Genomic DNA, 18,170 nt, shown 5'->3' with positions numbered 1-18,170 from the left:
ATTGGGTTAACTTTGAAGAGTCTTTTTGTTAGGGTTTGCTGTATAGTACCCAGTATCTTGTATGTAGCTGTGCCATTGGTTCTGATCTACTTGGTCTAGGCTTCTGAGAGAGTCCGCATATCAAATACACAGCCTATATATTAAAAAGACTCAGTCTGTGTTTTAAAAACTTCGAGACATACAATTAATTTTCACCCTCTCATATTAATTAACTAGTGATTTATATGACTACACTTTACTAGGAGTGTACATAAACACCATTCCCACCACTAAAAGACTGTGACCCATCCCTCCCACCCACTCCCACCCCCCACTGGCCCAGGAAGCTGCATGTTGATCGCAACCTAATCAACGCAACGATTGCCACCTCAACATGCTTCAGCTCAGACTGTGTCCAGAGACTTCACGTGTGGAATGACAACCCTTCAGCTTTACTCGGGTGAGACCTTTCCTTTCATAGTATTCTCTAATTCCATCCCAGGTGGTTCACTTTCTAACAAAGTCCCAAAACCTAGATATACACCGGTTTCTGTGACAGAGAGCATATGTTCACACGTATCCATAAACTACTGCAAAATATATACCTGAAAGCAGAAGTACACTAGAGTTTGCAGTGAGTACCCCCCTAACACTTCCTCTTCACTATTCCAAGCTTTGGGTCCATGATTGCTCAACAATTTGTTTGGCTTCGTATGTTAACTCTCTTTTCAGTCACCAGGTTTCAGATGCCATCAGGATGCTGGCCAGGCTTCCCTGGACTGAAGACCCCACCAATATGTCCTGGAGCTCTGCTTCCCCAGAGACCCACCCTACTAGGGAAAGAGAGAGGCAGACTGGGAGTATGGACCGACCAGTCAACACCCATGTTCAGTGGGGAAGCAATTACAGAAGCCAGACCTTCCACCTTCTGCAACCCACAATGACCCTGGGTCCATGCTCCCAGAGGGCTAGAGAATGGGAAAGCTATCAGGGGATGGGATGGGATATGGAGATTGGGTGGTGGGAACTGTGTGGAGTTGTACCCCTCCTACCCTATGGATTTTTTAATTTATCCTTTCTTAAATAAAAATAAATAAATAAAATAAAAGTAGGTTTAGGGCATAATTAAAAAAAAAGAACACTAGGGTTATTTTCTTTTTCAATGAAGAAAGAAAAATTCTTCTTACATGTAACAGAAAACTGGAGTGAATAGGAATACATGGGATGCTTAATAGTCACTGATAAAGCCAAAAAAAGAAAAATAAAAACAAAAGTATTCAGGTCTATTATTTTTATTTTATTAGTGACTTAACATTGATTTAGAAAATTACAAGATTATAGGGGTCTAATTCCACACTGTTCCCAACACCAAGTTCTGTCTCCCCATTCCTTCCACTGGAAGCTACAATACTGCTCCCAAGGTCACAGATAGCAGTTGACTATTATTTATATAACTATCTGTCTATATTTATATATATTTGCCCATTTTTCTTTTTTTTATATTTGCCCATTTTTCACATGGTCCCATTTTCTCTTCCTTTCTAAGTTACACCTATTACTACTTCTGAATATATTATTATTATTATTATTATTATTATTATTATTATTATTATTATTATTTTAATCTCTTGTCTCTCCAGGTCCTGATAGAGTTGGAATTGGGGGCTGGCTGTTCATCTTCCCCATATTATTTCTCCCCTGCTGGGAGTATAGAAGTTCTACTATTTCTTATCCTAATATCCTCATCTAGAGGTCTGTACAGGACAACTCTGTCTCACTCCTAGTATGGAGGCTTCCATTTGGACACAGGGTCAAAACAGTCATTAATTGAAGAAGGAAAACAGAATAGGAGCATTCCACTGAAAAGTTCTTTCCTAGATAGAGACAGGCTGGGGGTATGGATTGACCTGTCAACACCCATGTACAGTGGAGAAGCAAATTACAGAAGCCAGACCTCCCACCTTCTGCACCCCATAGAGATGTCTGGTCCATACTCCCAGAGGGATAAAGAATAGGGAATCTTCCAATGGAGGGGATGGGATATGGCAGTCTGCTGGTAGAAACTGTATAGAACTGTATCCTTCTTGTCCCACAGTCTTGTCAATCATTATTAAATCACTAATAGCAAGAAAAGAAAAGTTCTTTCCTTGCATATTACCTGTTCTGAATTACCGCTGAAGATCCCATCAAGGATAAAGTATGTCCAGAACAACGGCCATTCACATTCAATATTTTCAAACAATTTCAGCTCAGCTGGTTCATAGTAGAGACGATTGGGATCCTGATAAAAATGTTTATGTCAACACTTTAAAAAACAGAGATGCATGGCAGATATATAACTTTTATCATTTCAGGGAAGGCAGACTAGAAAAGTCGGGGCATGCAATACTCCTCTTGCTCAGCAAGTAGTCTGATGTGACATAACTAGTAGAACAGGGTTAATAATGAGACCAGAAACAGGTTTATAGAAAAGTGAGATTAGGCCATGGGAGGTTACTTGGTGGGAAGAACAAGTGCTTTCTTTACATTTCTGGGTTTGATCCCCAGAACCATGCCAGAACACCACTCTAACTTATTCTCTTAAGATAATTTTAGAAAATATCTAAGAGAAAGAGAGGGAGGAAGAGAGAGAGAGAGGAGTCAGTTAATTTTCAATAGAGTTGAGCATTTTATGCTTAATAAGTTTGATGTAGTGGCAGCATATATAAGTAGGAATGTTTAGGACAGTAAGAAATGAGAGTTTAGAAGTCATTATAAAAGTGATAACACAAATTATCACAAAATAACACAAATTAAAAAGTGAAGCACAAATTACAAATGTAGAGTCTAGGTACAGTGAACAAATAGCAAAGAAAAGATTATTGGTAAATTCTTATGGTTCAGTAATGGAAGAATAGAAAGATAAGAATTATAGTGGCTTAGTATGCTGATTAGAACAGGAAAAGAATTCCAAGAAAGTATAAACTAGGTAACAGTGATTTACTAAAGAGAAATGAAGGAGAGTTAAAATTGAGAAAAAGGTTACTTAACTGCTTAGGAGATTATTTTAATATTTCAGAGTTTAAGATTGGTAAGGAAGAATTCAAATTCAAGGGTAATAAAGTGACAGTAGACCAGAAGAGTTTGAGCTTGATGACTAAAAAGGAAAACTATAATGCCTCTCCCCAGGTAATCTGTGCCTTAAACAATGTTTGTATTTTTTTTTTCTTCCCTGAGCCTGAAATCAGCTTAGCATAGCTTCTGAGATCAGGCGTGTTCAGGATGGTATGGCCGTAGACGCCTGAAATCTTATATGCTAAAATATACCTAATAGCTATCTACAAAATGGAGGACCCCCCCCCCCAACTCTTCATCTGCACTATTCCAGCCCTTAGGTCCATTATTAGTCAACAATTTATTTGGCTTTGTATGTTAACTTTCTTTTTAGCCACCAGGTTCCAGATGCTAGCAGGATGCCCACCAGACTTCCCTGGACAGACAACCCCACCAATGTGTCCTGGAGCTCTGCTTACCCAGAGTCCCACCCTACTAGGGAAAGAGAGAGGCAGACTGGGAGTATGGATTGACCTGTCAATGCCTATGTTCAGCGGGGAAGCAATTACAGAAGCCAGACCTTCCACCTTCTGCATCCCACAATGACCTTGGGTCCATACTCCCAGAGGGTTAAAGAACAGGAATGCTATCAGGGGAGGGGATGGGATACAGAGATCTGGTGGTGGGAATTTTGTGGAGTTGTACCCCTCTTATCCTATGGTCTTGTCAATTTTTCCTTTTTATAAATAAAAAAATTAAAACTAAAATAAAATTAAATTAAAAAGAAGTTAACTTTTCCAGATCAAGTACTGTTTAGAATGAATCAACTGCAAAAGGTGAAAGGGGAGACAGAAAAATCTGTTAGAAATATTTTCCCTTTGTAATTATTAAATACACTCTGTGACCACACAACTGTTCTGTTTCTGCTTAAGCTTTCATTTGCTGACTTCAGCATCCATCAGGAGCTATTTTCTGAGGGTGAAGAACTTCACCCTACTCATTGTCCAGAAAGGTTCACAAACAGTACCTGAAAACTAGGCTCAAAAAGTATTATATAGTAGTTAGCATTACCTTATTTAGTGACTACTCTAAGTGCCATCAGTGAGGTATCTTGGGCTCATTTTAGAAGGAAGAACATTACCTCTTTAGGAGTTTTATATCCATCTCGGAGAAAACGACAACAACCATAACGACCCTGAGAAAACAGAGATAAAGATTAGAAACTTGTATATCTGTAGAGTCATATAACTGATCAGAAATATATCTCTTGCAATAGCAATATCCATAACCTATCACCAACACAGATGTCATATTTAAAATATAACTAAACTAAACAACCCTTGGAATCATCCCAGCATCAGAAAATGATTTCACCATTATGATTTCCAGTGAGGACTAAGTTACAGGCTCTTTCCTAAAGCAGAGATTCTAGTGTTACTCTCTCCATAGCTTTCCACCATGATAGCCAATTATCAGTTTCGGTAGTCCTGTTGAATAGCTCACACAGCAATTAAGTAACCATAGACTAGCTCAAACTTTTTGATGCATAGACCTCTAAGTATATATTCCTCTGAGTATATATTCCTTCAATCTAAGCACTTAAGACTTCAAATTGGTAATCAGGTTGAATTTTAACAGTGAGCTCAAATTGTTACTATATCTGTAATAATTACTTGTTCTTTAAAATACTAAATCACCTATAAGCTTAGACCAGGGAGAATAGAAGCAACTGATGGTGTCACTTTATAAGATACAGTCATATGTAGGTAGCATTAAAGAACATAAATTATGGTGAGGTCTAATATGATACAGCAGATCCTAACAATGGGATTTTCAAAGTTAACCCAATTGCCAAATAATTTGATTACAGCAATAACTATCTATTGCCTTTTTAAAACCTAAGAAAACAGGAACCTTTCCCATTCTCTTTAAAACCCATACTTCTCCCAGTCCTGGAACCTCTGGGGGTGGGGCTTGCTTTCCTGCATGCTTTCCTGAATTCATACCAATTGATACTGCATCTGCTGAGCCCAACCTAATCAATGCAACCAGTACCACCTCAGCATGTTTCACTTCAGACTGTGTCCAGAGACTTCAGGCATAGAATGTCAACCCTCCAGCTTCATTACTCTGTGAGACCTATCCTAGCTCACAGAACTCCTTAATTCCATTTCAGATGGTGTACTTCCTAACAAAGCCTCAAACCTAGATATAGACCAGGGCCCACAAGATAAGGCATATGTACCCATGTATCCATAAGTTAGGGGAAAATATATACCTTAAAGCAAAAGTGCACAATAGTTTGCCTTGAGTCGATAAATGCAGCAAGCAAGCAGAAAGACCTAAAAGACACCATAAAGTACCTAGTCAAATAGTTTCTACTTAGACCTAGATAACCTCATCTACTTCCTATTTCACTTTCCTCAATCACTCCAAAGCTAACCTTGCCAGACAAGGTAAGAACTACAAAATCTGGATAAGGGCAAGAGACCAGCATATTTTAATAATGAGTCTTTGGTCACTACCAGGCCACTCCATCACTTGGGACCCTAGTCAGGGAGTCCTGGGATTCCCACACAGACATGATGGGCCTAGACCTCTAACAGATCCCTCTCACCACTGTCACTGGTCATCTCCATCAGGAACAACATAATGGATCTCTTTGTGGGCCCCTATAGGACCTTGCCCTCAGCGTGAGTCAACAATGGTAGGGACTGTTCCATTATCAAAAGGAAGGTTGGGCAACATACTCTACCATTTAAGGAAGATGGGTCCTGAAATTAGCACAGCCTGGAATGTTCCTAGCAATGACCACAGAATGCGAGCTCAGACCTACAGGGAGGCAGAGGTTACATACGTTTCTGTGCTGAATATGGGCCCCAGATCAAATCGATGGGGTTTACAGTTAACAATATTCATATGTTTTCCCCATATTTAGGAGCTACTCTCTTCCCTGATCCAACTTTCAAGTCCTTTTTCCAACTATGACACCATCTTCCCAGACAATACCTTGGGTCTACCCACATGTTAGCTGTCCGACTCAGGCAAAAACTAGTAAATTCATGGGCCCCTTGGAATATACCTAAAAGTAGACCAACTAGCTTTTTCCAAAATGGAGACCCCCAAACCTTCATCTGCAATATTCTTGCCTTTAAGTTAATGACTAGTCAACAATTTGTTCTGCTTTCTACCTTAACTCTTTTTCATCCATCAGGTTCTAGATGCTACCATGATGCCAACCTGACTTCCCTGGGCAGAGGACCTCACCAATGTGTCCTGGAGCCCCGCCCCACCCAGATTCCTGCCCCACTAGGGTAAGAGAGAGACAGGCTGGGAGTATGGATGGACCTGTCAATGCCCATGTTCAGCAGGGAAGTAATTACAGAAGCCAGACCTTCCACTTTCTGCACCCCATAATGACCCTGGGTCCATACTCCCAGAGGGATAAGGAATAGGAAAGCTTTCAAGAGTTCTGGGGGTGGGAACTGTGTGTAATTGTACCTCTTTTATCCTATGGTCTTGTCAATATTTCCATTTTATAAATAAAAATTAAAAAAGAAAATATAGGCTTAAAATATTCATTTTATTTATTTTATTTTTACTTTATTGGCTAGAGATAGGGAGATATGAAGAAAAAATATATATATAGAGAGAGAGAGAGAGAAGAGAGAGAGGGGAGAGAGAAGGGAGAGAGATAAAGAGAGAGACTTGCAGCATATTTTACCACTTGTGAAGCTCCTCCACTGCAGGTAGGAACCAAAGGCCTGAGGCCACTCAGCCAGGTGCACCAGCACCCAGACCTCTAAAACACGCACATTCTCTCTCTCTCTCTCTTTCTCTCTCGATGTTAAGATAGTTCAAGAATTACAGAAGAGTTGTAAAAACAGTATAGAGTCCATGTATGTTCTTCAACATTTCCCATAACCATAGACAATTTATCAAAATTGCATTTATTAACCTAGGCACTATTAATTAAAATACACAATTTATTTGGATAATAATTGAGAAATAATTGTGAAAAGCTAATGAGATTTTACACAAGTGACTTTTCTATTCAGTATCTAAGGATCCTATAATATTTATTTGTTGTGTCTCTAGTCTATTCCACTGTGGGAGAGATCTTTAGGTTTTATCTTTATTTTATTTATCCTCAACATGTTTCTTTTTTTAATGTTATTTATTTATTGGACAGAAACAAAGATAAATTGAGAGGAGAGGGAGAGATAGATAAGGAGATAAGGAGAAAGAGTGACATCTGAAGCACTGCTTCACTATTTGTGAAGCTTTCTCCCCTGCAGGTGGGGAATAGGGGCTTGAACCTGAGACCGTGCACACTGTAGTATATGCATTTAACTGGGTGGCCCCCTCAACCCTTCTCAAGAGTATTCATGACCTATTTTGCAGGATGCCCTTCACTTTTGTTTTGTCTAACATTTTTTCACTATTAGACTGCGGCAATACAGATAGCAGCAGTGTGTAGTACTATTATAATGGAATATGCAGACGTGGAATTTCTAGTTAGTTTAATGGGGCACTGATGAAAATGACATGCTAGAACAGTATAAAGTGATCTACTTGAAATTTTATGTCTGCTATCTAACTTCTACTGAAGGACTTGTTCCAATAAGTAACATGCAAGATTCATATTTTTAATGTGTTTGCTTTCCCTGTCAGCTTAAGTGTAATTCTGTGTTTTTCTCCTTTTTTTCTTTATTAGGAGGATTAATAGTTTACAGTCAACAGTAAAATACAGTAGTTTGTACATGTTTGTACATGTGTAATATTTCTCAGTTTTCCACATAATAATTCAACCCCCTCTAGGTCCTCCTTCTCTTATTTAATATAATCTTTCTTATATTGATTTCTTCGGTAGTCCCTTTTGGATTTTATAAAACAAAAGTTTAAGACCACAAGTTGTAAGAATGGTCACACATTTCAAACACAAATAGTTAGAGCTCCAAAAGATTTGTACCTCTGTGTTTGAACTTAAATGACCTTATACCCGTTTCATCTCTAACAGTAGTATTTTACTTGGGTAAGGTTTGTCTACTCTGATATAACTAATGGGACTCCAGTGCTTAACAGCTACTCTTGAAGCTAGTATTCTTTTTTTTTTTTTTTTTCATTTAACCAGAGCACTATTCAGCTCTGGCTTATGGTGATACAGGGGATTGAACCTGAGACTTTAGAGCCTCAGGCATGAGAGTTTGTTTGTATAACCATTATGCTATCTACCCTCTGCCTGAAGCTAGTATTCTTATGTTAGAGTGCCTTTGTTGAAGATGTGAATGAAGCATGGATGTACTGTTGTTGTCATTTCTGTGCCATTTTTGGTAACTACAATAGTTATGCAAAACCTCTCACAAATTTCTATATTATTTTTACATATGAAAGCATAGAGGATCTATCAACCAGAAGCACAAGAGTTCCTATACATAACTGTATGTTATCAGAGCTTTTGTATAAAAGCACTCTATAGTCTTGGAACTTATGAAACAGCAAACTTAAATCTTTGCTTAGTCTGCCATAGATAAGCTTTGTGTTACTAATATCCATATCATTCAGTGATCTTATGTAAAAATTTTGTCCTAAGCAGAACACTTCATTTTGACTTTTATGAAAACTGAAATGTATGTGACTTATGTAACTTAAAAAAAAATGGATGATTTTTTATTTTATTTTTATCTGTATTTATTTATTGGATAGGGACAGCCAGAAACTGAGAGGGAAAGGGGATGATAGGAAAGGAGAGAGACAGAGAGACACCTGCAGCTCTGCTTCACCACTCGCAAAGCTTTCCCTTTGCAGGTGGGGGCCGGCGGCTGGAACCAGGTCCTTGCAGACTGTAACATGTGTGCTCAACCAGGTGCAGCACCACCCAGGCCCCTTATGTAACTTTTTTTTATGAAGAAACTTTCAACTTTCAGTCATTTTGGGGTCTACCAGAATAAAAGTCTTCAATATCCTGTTTCCTGTGGCCTCTCCCACCTTTTTCCTTGCTTGCTTAATTCAAATCCCACTGGACTACATTTCTTAGCCTATTTGAAATCCTAAGTGTCTATATCACTACTCTAAAAATTTGACCTGTTTCCGCACTTTGGCTATTACAAATTTTGCTGCTATGAACAGAGAAATTTTACACATGTACCAACAACTGTGTTTACTGTAAACCATTAATCCCACAATAAAAATATTTAAAAATTTGACCTTCTGAATTTTGAAAAGTAGTAGTAATATAATTAACCACTTTTGATCCTGTATTATCATTAATAGTTGGCTATTGTTTAAAAAATTAACTTTATAATGTAACAAATACTTGAAAACACTGGCTTAGAAATCTGTCAGGGGGCTGGGGAGACAGCATAATGGTTATGCAAAAGCCTTTCAAGCCTGAGGCTCTGAGGTCCCAGGTTCAATCCCCAGCTCCACCATAAGCCAGAACTGAGCAGTGTTCTGGTGCCTCTGTCTCTGTTTCTCTCTCTCTCTCTCTCTCTGTATCTTCCCCTCTGTATCTACTCTTTCTCATTACAATAGACAAAATAAAATATTTTTTTAGAAAATCTGTCAGAATGCACTCAATTCTGGTAAACAGTGTTAAGTAAATGTGATAAATTAAAGTGGGTCAGGTTTATGACAATTAGAGTAGTCTACATGTTAAGTGAATCATTCATATTAAAATATGTAGATATTTTGTGGGAAATAGATACCAAACTCCCCCCCCCCAAAGTTACATTCCTAGAGAAAGAGTGAGAAAGAAAAGACATACCTGTAGCTTGGTAATTATCTCCTGTTTTGTGAGCTCCACCAAGTGGTTATCCTCCACTGCAAAAGCTGGGAAGGAAATAACTGAAAGAAGACTTGCATCAACCTCTTTGGATGTTGAAGCCCGAGGGAGTAATGAATTAAGGATAGACTGAGGAAGAAAATCATATGTGACACATTAGTAAACAGATTGGGAGTATAAAACTAGCAGCTTTTAATTTCAAATAATTTATATGGAAGATCATTCCGAAGATAAGCTAAACACTCAACAGTGGGAACTTAGAAATCTAGCTACTACTGTAAGAAAGGATTTATAAGCATTCTGGTCTCATTGCTTGCCCATTCTAATTTTTAACTGGTTGCTAACAAAGAATATTCAAAGTCATCATTCCAGCCACAATCCTGCTGCTTCATTAGCAATGTTGTAAGTATAAAGAAAAAAGAAGATGCGGCTACTCTCAGCAGTATGTGGAAGACTAAGCACCTATAACCCTAACATGGACTTTTGTCATAGAAAATCTCACTTTTTTTTTTTTGCCTCCAGGGTTATTGCTGGGGCTCCATGCCTGCACCATGAATCCACTGCTCCTGGAAGCTTTTTTTTCCCTTTTGTTTCTCTGGTTGTTTTATCATTGTTGTGGTTATTGTTGTTATTGATGCCATTGTTGTTGGATAGGACAGAGAGAAATTGAGAGAGGAGGGGAAGACAGAGAGGGGGAGAGAAAGATAGACACATGTAGACCTACTTCACTGCTTGTGAAGCGACCTCCATGCAGGTGATATCTGGGGGCTCAAACTGGGATCATTATGCTAGTCCTTGTGCTTCACGCCATATGTGTTTAACCCGCTGCATTACCGCCGGAACCCTCATTTCATTTTTTTTTTACCAGAGCCTCAGGCATAAGTGTTTCTTTGCATAACTATTATGCTACTTATTCTTGAAAACTTTGCATTTTTAAAATTAGAAAGTGAGTTTATATTCAATAAAACACTGGAGGTCCCTAATCAGGGTTTGAAACCCTGCAAATGAGAAGAATGTTAATCATTTGAATATGGAGAGTTAACACTAAACAAAACTGACTATATATATATATATATATATATATATATATATATATATATATATACTTAAACATTTAAACATATCACCATTCTAAACAGGGGGAAAGAGAATATTCTCTGGCTACTATAATAACACTAAAATCTGACCAGATCTTGTTCTTTCACAATATTTGGAAAGAGAGATAGTATGCCAGGCTGACATACTTTAATGATGACTCTTTAGTCACTACCAGGCCACCCCATTTCATGGGGCCCTAGTCAGGAAGTCCTGGGATTCCCACATAGACATAATGGGCCTAGTCCTCTAAAAGATCCCTCTTGCCACTATCACTTGTCATCTTCATCAGGAACAACATAATGGACCCCATTCTGGGCCCCTATAGGACCTGCCCTCAGTGTGGATTAACAATGGTAGGAAATGTTTCATTCTTCGAAGAGAGGTTGGACAACATACTCTACCATTTAAGGAAGATGGGTCCTGAAATTAGTGCAGCCTGGAATGTTCCTAGCAATAACCACAGAATGTGATTTCAGATTTACAGGGATGCAGAGGCTACATAGGCTTCTGTGTTGAATATGGGCCCCAGATCAAATCGATGGTGTTTACAGTTAACAACATTTATATACTCACATTTGGGAGCTACTGTCTTCTCTGACCCAGCTTTCAAGTCCTTTTTCCAACTATGAGACCATCTCCCCAGACAATACCTTGGGTCTACCTGCATGTTAGATGTCAGGCGAAGGCAAAAACTAATCAAGTCATGGGCCCCTTGGAATATACCTAAAAGTAGACCAACTAGCTTTTTCCAACTAGCAGAGACCCCCAAATCTTCATATGCAATATTCTTGCCTTTAGGTTCATGATTAGTCAACAATTTGTTCTGCTTTGTATCTTAACTCTTTTTCAGTCACCAGGTTCCAGTTGCTACCATGATGCCATTCTGACTTCCCTGGGCAGAGGACCCCACCAATATGTCCTGGAGCCTGCCCCCCCCAGATCCCTGCCCCACCAGGGAGAGAGAGAGACAGGCTGGGAGTATGAATCGACCTGCCAACGTCCATGTTCAGCAGGGAAAAAATTACAAAAGCCACACCTTCTGCACCCTATAATGATCCTGGGTCCATACTCCCAGAGTGATAAGGAATAGGGAAGCTATCAAGGGAGAGGACAGGATACAGAGTTCTGGTGGTGGGAATTGTGTGGAATTGCACCCCTCCTATCCTGTAGTCTTGTCAATATTTCCATTTTATAAATAAAAGTAAAAAAAAATAAAGGGATAGGAACAAAACCCACAGATCCTCTGTTGGGTCAAGATTAGGGCCAGATTAACTCCAGTTACACCTAGACTGCCTGAGACTCAAAACTTTTGTGACCTGGACTCTATCACTGAGAGGGAAGTGAATCAGGAGAACATCTGAGGTGAAAGTCAGGCTCTTTGTTTCCCTTACCTAGTAGGAATAAAAAGGAAGAACATGGGAGAAAGTAGTAAAACTATAGATGTGGCTTAGAAAGGAAGAAGCTAGGGCCTTATAAAATCTATGAAAGTGTCTAGGTTTGTCAACGATTCACCATTTTGTTTGGATGACACACACATCTCTAGGTGTGTGTTTTCATTCCTCCAAATAATGTATGTAATGCCTGACCATAGCCTCCACAATTCTTTGTGCAACAAAACAGTAGCAAAACAGAGACACGGGGAAGACACCTTGGTCTCATTTTCCCATATAGTCTTGATATGACAACAGCGGAAAATTTCATGTAATATGGTGGGAGCTCTTTATAATAACCTTGTGTCACAGAGAAGTATTGTTATTATTTATTTATTTATTTATTTATTTATATCAGCGTACTGATCAGCTGTGGCTTCTGATAGTGGGGGGATTGAACCTGGCACTTTAGAATCTCAGGCATCAGAGTCTTTTTGCATAACCCTTATGCATTATGATATCTACTCGGCCTACATTAATTCTTTCTCTCATTAATAGATAATCTTTTTTATAATTTTATTTTCTATTAATAGTTTGTTACAAGATTATAATATTACAATGTATAGTTCCACACTATACCCACCACCAAAGTTCTGTATTCTCAATATTTTTAAAAACCTTTTAAAATCTTTATTTATTGGATAGAGACAGCCAGAAATTGAGAGGAAGGGTGAGATAGAGAGGGAAAGTGACAGAGAGACACCTGCAACACTGCTTCACCACTTGTGGAGCTTTCCCCCTGCAGGTGGGGCCTGGAGGCTTGAACCCAGGTCCTTCCATATTGTAACATGTGTGGTATGTGGTTTACTTATAGACATCCTGATATTTTTGGGTTGTTTATTTTTACCCATTTGTTTCTGTCATTTCAATGGATGGTTTTATAGAATGTTTTTATCAATTACTTAATTTGAACTTGTATGGATTTCTGTTTCATGTTTTCCAATAACCATGAAATTAGCGTCTACCTTATTATATTTAGAACAGTCTTTTTTATTTTTTATTGGAGGAATTAATGGTTTATAGTAAATACAGTTGTTGGTGCATGTGTAACATCTCTCAGTTTTCTTCAAAACATTCTGACCCCTTGCCTAGGTCCTCCTCCACTATCATGCACCGAGACCTGCAAGCTCCCCCCCGCTCCTAAGTCCTTTATTTTGGTACAAGACACCAAACCCAGTCCAAGTTCTACTTTGTGTTTCCCCTCCTGTAGAAGTCTTTTTAAAGTTGGTCTTGTCTAAACATCATTTGATTATGCTGCTCTGTCCATTTTCCTCTTCTTTTTTTCCCCAGGTGGAAATTTTATTTTATTTTTACAAAATTACATGTCAACGAGGATATAAATCCCTACTGTTTCCAGCACCAGAGTTCTGAATCTTCACTCTCCCCACTGCAAGCTACTGCAGTTGCCCTAAGGTTGTAGGCATGGGCCAATCATCATCATCTCTACAACTGTCTACATTTATACATAACTGGCACCTTTTTCTTCCTGATCCAATCCTCTCTTCCCCTCCAAGCCACTCATGACAGTATTACTACATCCAAATGTCCCTCTCCTTTTCCTCCTCTCTCTCTGGGTTCTTATTGAGCTGGAGTTCAAAGCCCTCTTATCTTCTTCTTCCTATCACTTCCCCCCCAACTGGAAGTATAGATCAAAGTTTCCTCTTCTCTTTGCTATCTCATTGTTCTTTCTTATTTATTGCAGTTAAAATACAAAAAGACTCTGGAGGGGCGACTGCTTGGCACAGGTTTAAAACAATCAAGGTTTATTACATGGTGGTTACTAGGTATGGTAAAGAGGCAAATGTTGGCTAGTCCTTATGAGTGGAGAAGCATGAGTCTTTTAAGCTAATTTTACCAGAGCTGAGCTACACGTGTACAGTCCCAGAAGTAGTGGCCATGGCAGACACCACAAGTGCACAAGTGCTCAGGAAAGCAGGGAGCCAGAAGCATAGAGTGCAGGAAAGAGCGAGACCAACTTCCGCCTGACTCTCACTTAAATTAGTCATGATGCACCCACAATCACTTGTGGATGTGCATAAGTTTGTAGGCTGATGTCAGCCATATGCTAATTATATTCAACAGCCACATGCTAATTGCATGTATCAGCCCTAGACATATGCTAATTACGTCCCCAAATCTATCGTGTGCTCCAACACTTTTTGCTGTTTGTTCTATTCTACTGCTAGTCACTTTGCTTGTCTTTTGTCTTTACTTGTGAGACTCCTTTCAGTAGTTTTTACAAACCCAGATTGCTGGTAGCAAATTTTTTAGTTTCTCTGGATTTGAAAAGATCTTTATTTCTTCCTCTTATTTGAAGCCTAATTTTACAGCATTTGTGTTTGGCAATTCTAACTTTTAGTACTTTAATGTGTTGTTCCACATTCTCCTTGTTTCTAGAGTGAATGATACTAAATCTAACGAAAGCTCTCGTAGTACTAACTTTATATGTAATTTTCTTATCTTCCTAGCAGTCTGAAATATTTTTCTTTGACTTTGAGTCTTTATAGCTTTGTGATAATGTATTTGGCCATTTCTGATTCAGAAATTTGGGTGTACTCTCAGTTTCCTCCATATCTATGCTCAGGTATGGAAAATTTTCTGCTTTGACTTTTTGCATATGGCCTCTGCTCCATTTTCTCTCTCTTCTCCCTATGGAAATCCTTTAACTTTTTACACCCATCTTTTGAATGGAGTCTTCTATTTCATAGAGTTGCATTATTCTTCCTAAATATTTCTTCTCTATCATCTTTGAATACAGAGTGCACTCCTTATACACTTGAGTTCTTACAGTTTCTCTTCTGTAACATTGACTATACTTCTTATACTTGCCATTAATATGATGTGCATTCAGTACCCTTCACACCCTATGAGTCTGTTTGGAATTTTTCCTGTATGTTTTCTATTGCCTTAATGAGAAAAAATCTCTCAATTCTAAATCTCAAGTCTAAACATATTTTTTTAAGTTGAGATCTTTGAATTGTCTTCACAGTGATTTTTCTAAATTATTTCTCCAGCAAGTCCTCCAGTTCTGCATACCCTTGGAAGTTCTTCTGTAGTCATTCTTTCTGTGGACTCAGCCTTAGTATTATTTTGGACACAGTCTCTTAACTTGTACATTTATTATAACTACTACTGTTGAACCATCAAGTGGAGCTGTAGCCACAGAGCTGTATTGCCTTTTTAGTTTGTGTACTATGTGGTAAGGGGAGGAGAGGTACTACCAGTAAGGTAATTTGATAGTATTGATACCTGAGAGATATGGGGCCTGCACCCAGACTTCTGTGAGCTAGCCATGTGGAAGCTGATTGTCTTCCTGCATACCTAAAGAAGCATGGTTCACTTTCCCAGTCAACAGTGGGGCACAATTTCCTGCAAATCTCTCTTGGTATAGAATGAACTGTATCTTGAACTTTTCTCATTTAAGTTGAAAGTTTGGAATTTCTTATAAGCATCATTATGATGAGTATCATGAATTCTGGTAAGTCTTCCAGTTCTGTGCCTTTATGAATATTTCCTAAAGTGCTTCTCTTTATTATTATTATTTTTGCCATCATGATTATCATTGTGTCTAAGTTCCTGCACAGTTCTACTACTTCCAGTGACCATTTTCCCTTTTGTCCTTTTTTTTTTTTCTTAATTTTTTTGGATATAGGGTAAGTGAGACAGAGAGATAAGAGAGGAAAGAAGAGAGGCAGGGAAGAGTGAAACCTGTAGTACTACTCCACTATTTGTGAAACGAAACAAATGACAACAACAACAACAACAAAAAAAAACGTCATGGTAAACGCTAGATATATTGTTGGAATCACTACTTAAAGACACCATGTTTAAATTTAAATTTTATGGTATCAGAACAACACCTTCCAGTGATTTAAGGTTTTGCCAGGCAATCTTAGCTGTGGTCTCTGTATTTTATAGTGTAATCGGTTACACTCTCCCTGACTCACCTTTACTGCATCACACTATCCATCCTACCCAGCCTTCACAGTGATATATCTGTGACTTCCAACATCTTTATCATTTTATTGGGGGCTTAATGGTTTACAGTACAGTTTTTGACACACTGGTAGTACAATTTATCATCTCTCCATTATAGGTGTCTGGAAAATACTCTTACCCTTAAGTTAGATCCATTTCCACCATTATTTACCGGGCCCCCAATGCTGGAGGTCCTTCACACTCTTCACACTCTGCATACCCTCCTTCTCCAGTTCTTTGCTTTGGTGCAATACACCACACTCAAAGTTCACTTTGTATTTTCCTTTTCTGCCCTTGTTTCTTATGTTCCATTTATAAGTGAGATCATCCAGTATTTGTCCTTCTCTTTTTGGTTTATTTCACTTAACATGATTCCTTCAAGTTCCATGCAAGATAGTGACTACTGGTTGGTCTCCCTGTTTGTGCGTGGAGGTTATAGGAGTACCACAGTGGTCATTGGGACTCATAAGGGACTACTGCAATTCTGCTGTAGCAAAATTGTGGGTCACAACTCCCCCCTTGAAGTTACGCAGGCAGAAAAGTGGTTACTAGGACCATTACAACATGTGCCTGCCCACTGGGGCAAAACTGTGGTGGAGGCAAAGGTAGTCCCCATAAATTCCTATGGCAAAGACTGGAGAAGGATGACTAGGTTCATAGCAGAAATATTTTCTACTTAGACTTAGATACCCTCCTCACCTACTTCCTATTACACTTCCCTCAGTCATTCCAAAGCTAACCTTATCAAAGTAAGGGCTGTAAAAGCTGAATAAGGGCAAGACACTGGCAGCTATCTACAAAACGGAGACCACCCAACTCTTCATCTGCTCTATTCCAGCCTTAAGGTTCATGATTAGTCAACAACTTGTTTGGCTTTATATGTTAACTCTCTTTTTATCCACCAGGTTCCAGATGCTACCATGAGACCAACCTGACTTCCCTGGACAGACAATCCCAACAGTGTGTCCTGGAACCACGCTTCCCCAGAGCTCTGCTCCACTAGGGAAAAAGAGAGACAGGCTGAGAGTATGGATCAACCTGTCAATGCCCATATTCAGTGGGGAAGCAACTACAGAAACCAGACCTTCCACCTTCTGCACCTTATAATGACCCAGGGTCCATACTCCCAGAGGGTTAAAGAACAGGAGAGGATGGGATACAGAGTTCTGGTGGTGGGAACTGTGTGGAGTTGTACCTCTCTTATCCTATGGTTTTGTCAATGTTTCTTTTTTATAAATATATAAAAAATAAAAATTTTTTTAAAAAGAATCCTATGAAATGCACAAAAGAAGGATGTTAATAGTGAGCACTACAAAAATAATCCTGAAATCTACCTCCTTTCAATTTCAGATATGCTATGAACCAAGAATCAAGGTGCTAAACCCTTTGATAACACTGATATAAAAACACCTAGAAGAAATTAAACCAAAAACAACTGTAGAAAATAGTAATAATAATGGAACCAACTCTTACACTCTGTGAAAACTGTAGTGGTTATCAGAAGTAATGGAAGAGAGTAGGGTGCAAGTGGAGGGTTTCCTTTGGTGTGATGATACAGAATGTTGGTGGTAGGTGCAGTGATTTGTATACACAAGTGCAAAACTAAAGTCCTAAAATGTTATAATATTTCAAACCAATGGCAAATCAACAAAAACCCATAAAAATGAAACATACAAAAGTGTGACAATTGAGAGCTTCCTCTTACATTACAGACAAATAAGAGATGGGCTGGAGATAATAGATGTGCAAATGCTCAGTAAAAGAGGTATATGATACCTCTTGAGCTTTGTGATATACCATAGCATTAATTCAACTGTGTCTAATATCAGCAATGAAACTATAACATTTTATCTAAAAATATAATGGTC

At 38.6% G+C, this 18,170-nt stretch overlaps 1 protein-coding gene across 4 annotated transcripts in view; it reads right to left on the bottom strand.

The window, feature by feature from the left end:
* PHKA1 (phosphorylase kinase regulatory subunit alpha 1) overlaps nt 1-18,170 on the bottom strand; it is a 254,836-nt gene that overhangs the window by 190,867 nt on the left and 45,799 nt on the right. For all 4 annotated transcript variants that reach the window (XM_007526062.3, XM_007526063.3, XM_060182855.1 and 1 more), the window contains 3 exons: nt 9,779-9,925; nt 4,154-4,207; nt 2,138-2,260 (listed from right to left, as the gene is read on the bottom strand). In XM_007526062.3, coding sequence (XP_007526124.1) covers nt 2,138-2,260; nt 4,154-4,207; nt 9,779-9,925 — 324 coding nt within the window. The remainder of the gene's footprint in view (nt 1-2,137; nt 2,261-4,153; nt 4,208-9,778; nt 9,926-18,170) is intronic.

This window comes from Erinaceus europaeus, chromosome X (assembly GCF_950295315.1).
Source record: "Erinaceus europaeus chromosome X, mEriEur2.1, whole genome shotgun sequence".
NCBI lineage: Eukaryota > Metazoa > Chordata > Mammalia > Eulipotyphla > Erinaceidae > Erinaceus > Erinaceus europaeus.
The sequence above is the reverse complement of the archived record's forward strand: the minus strand, read 5'-3'. Positions and strand labels throughout refer to the sequence as shown.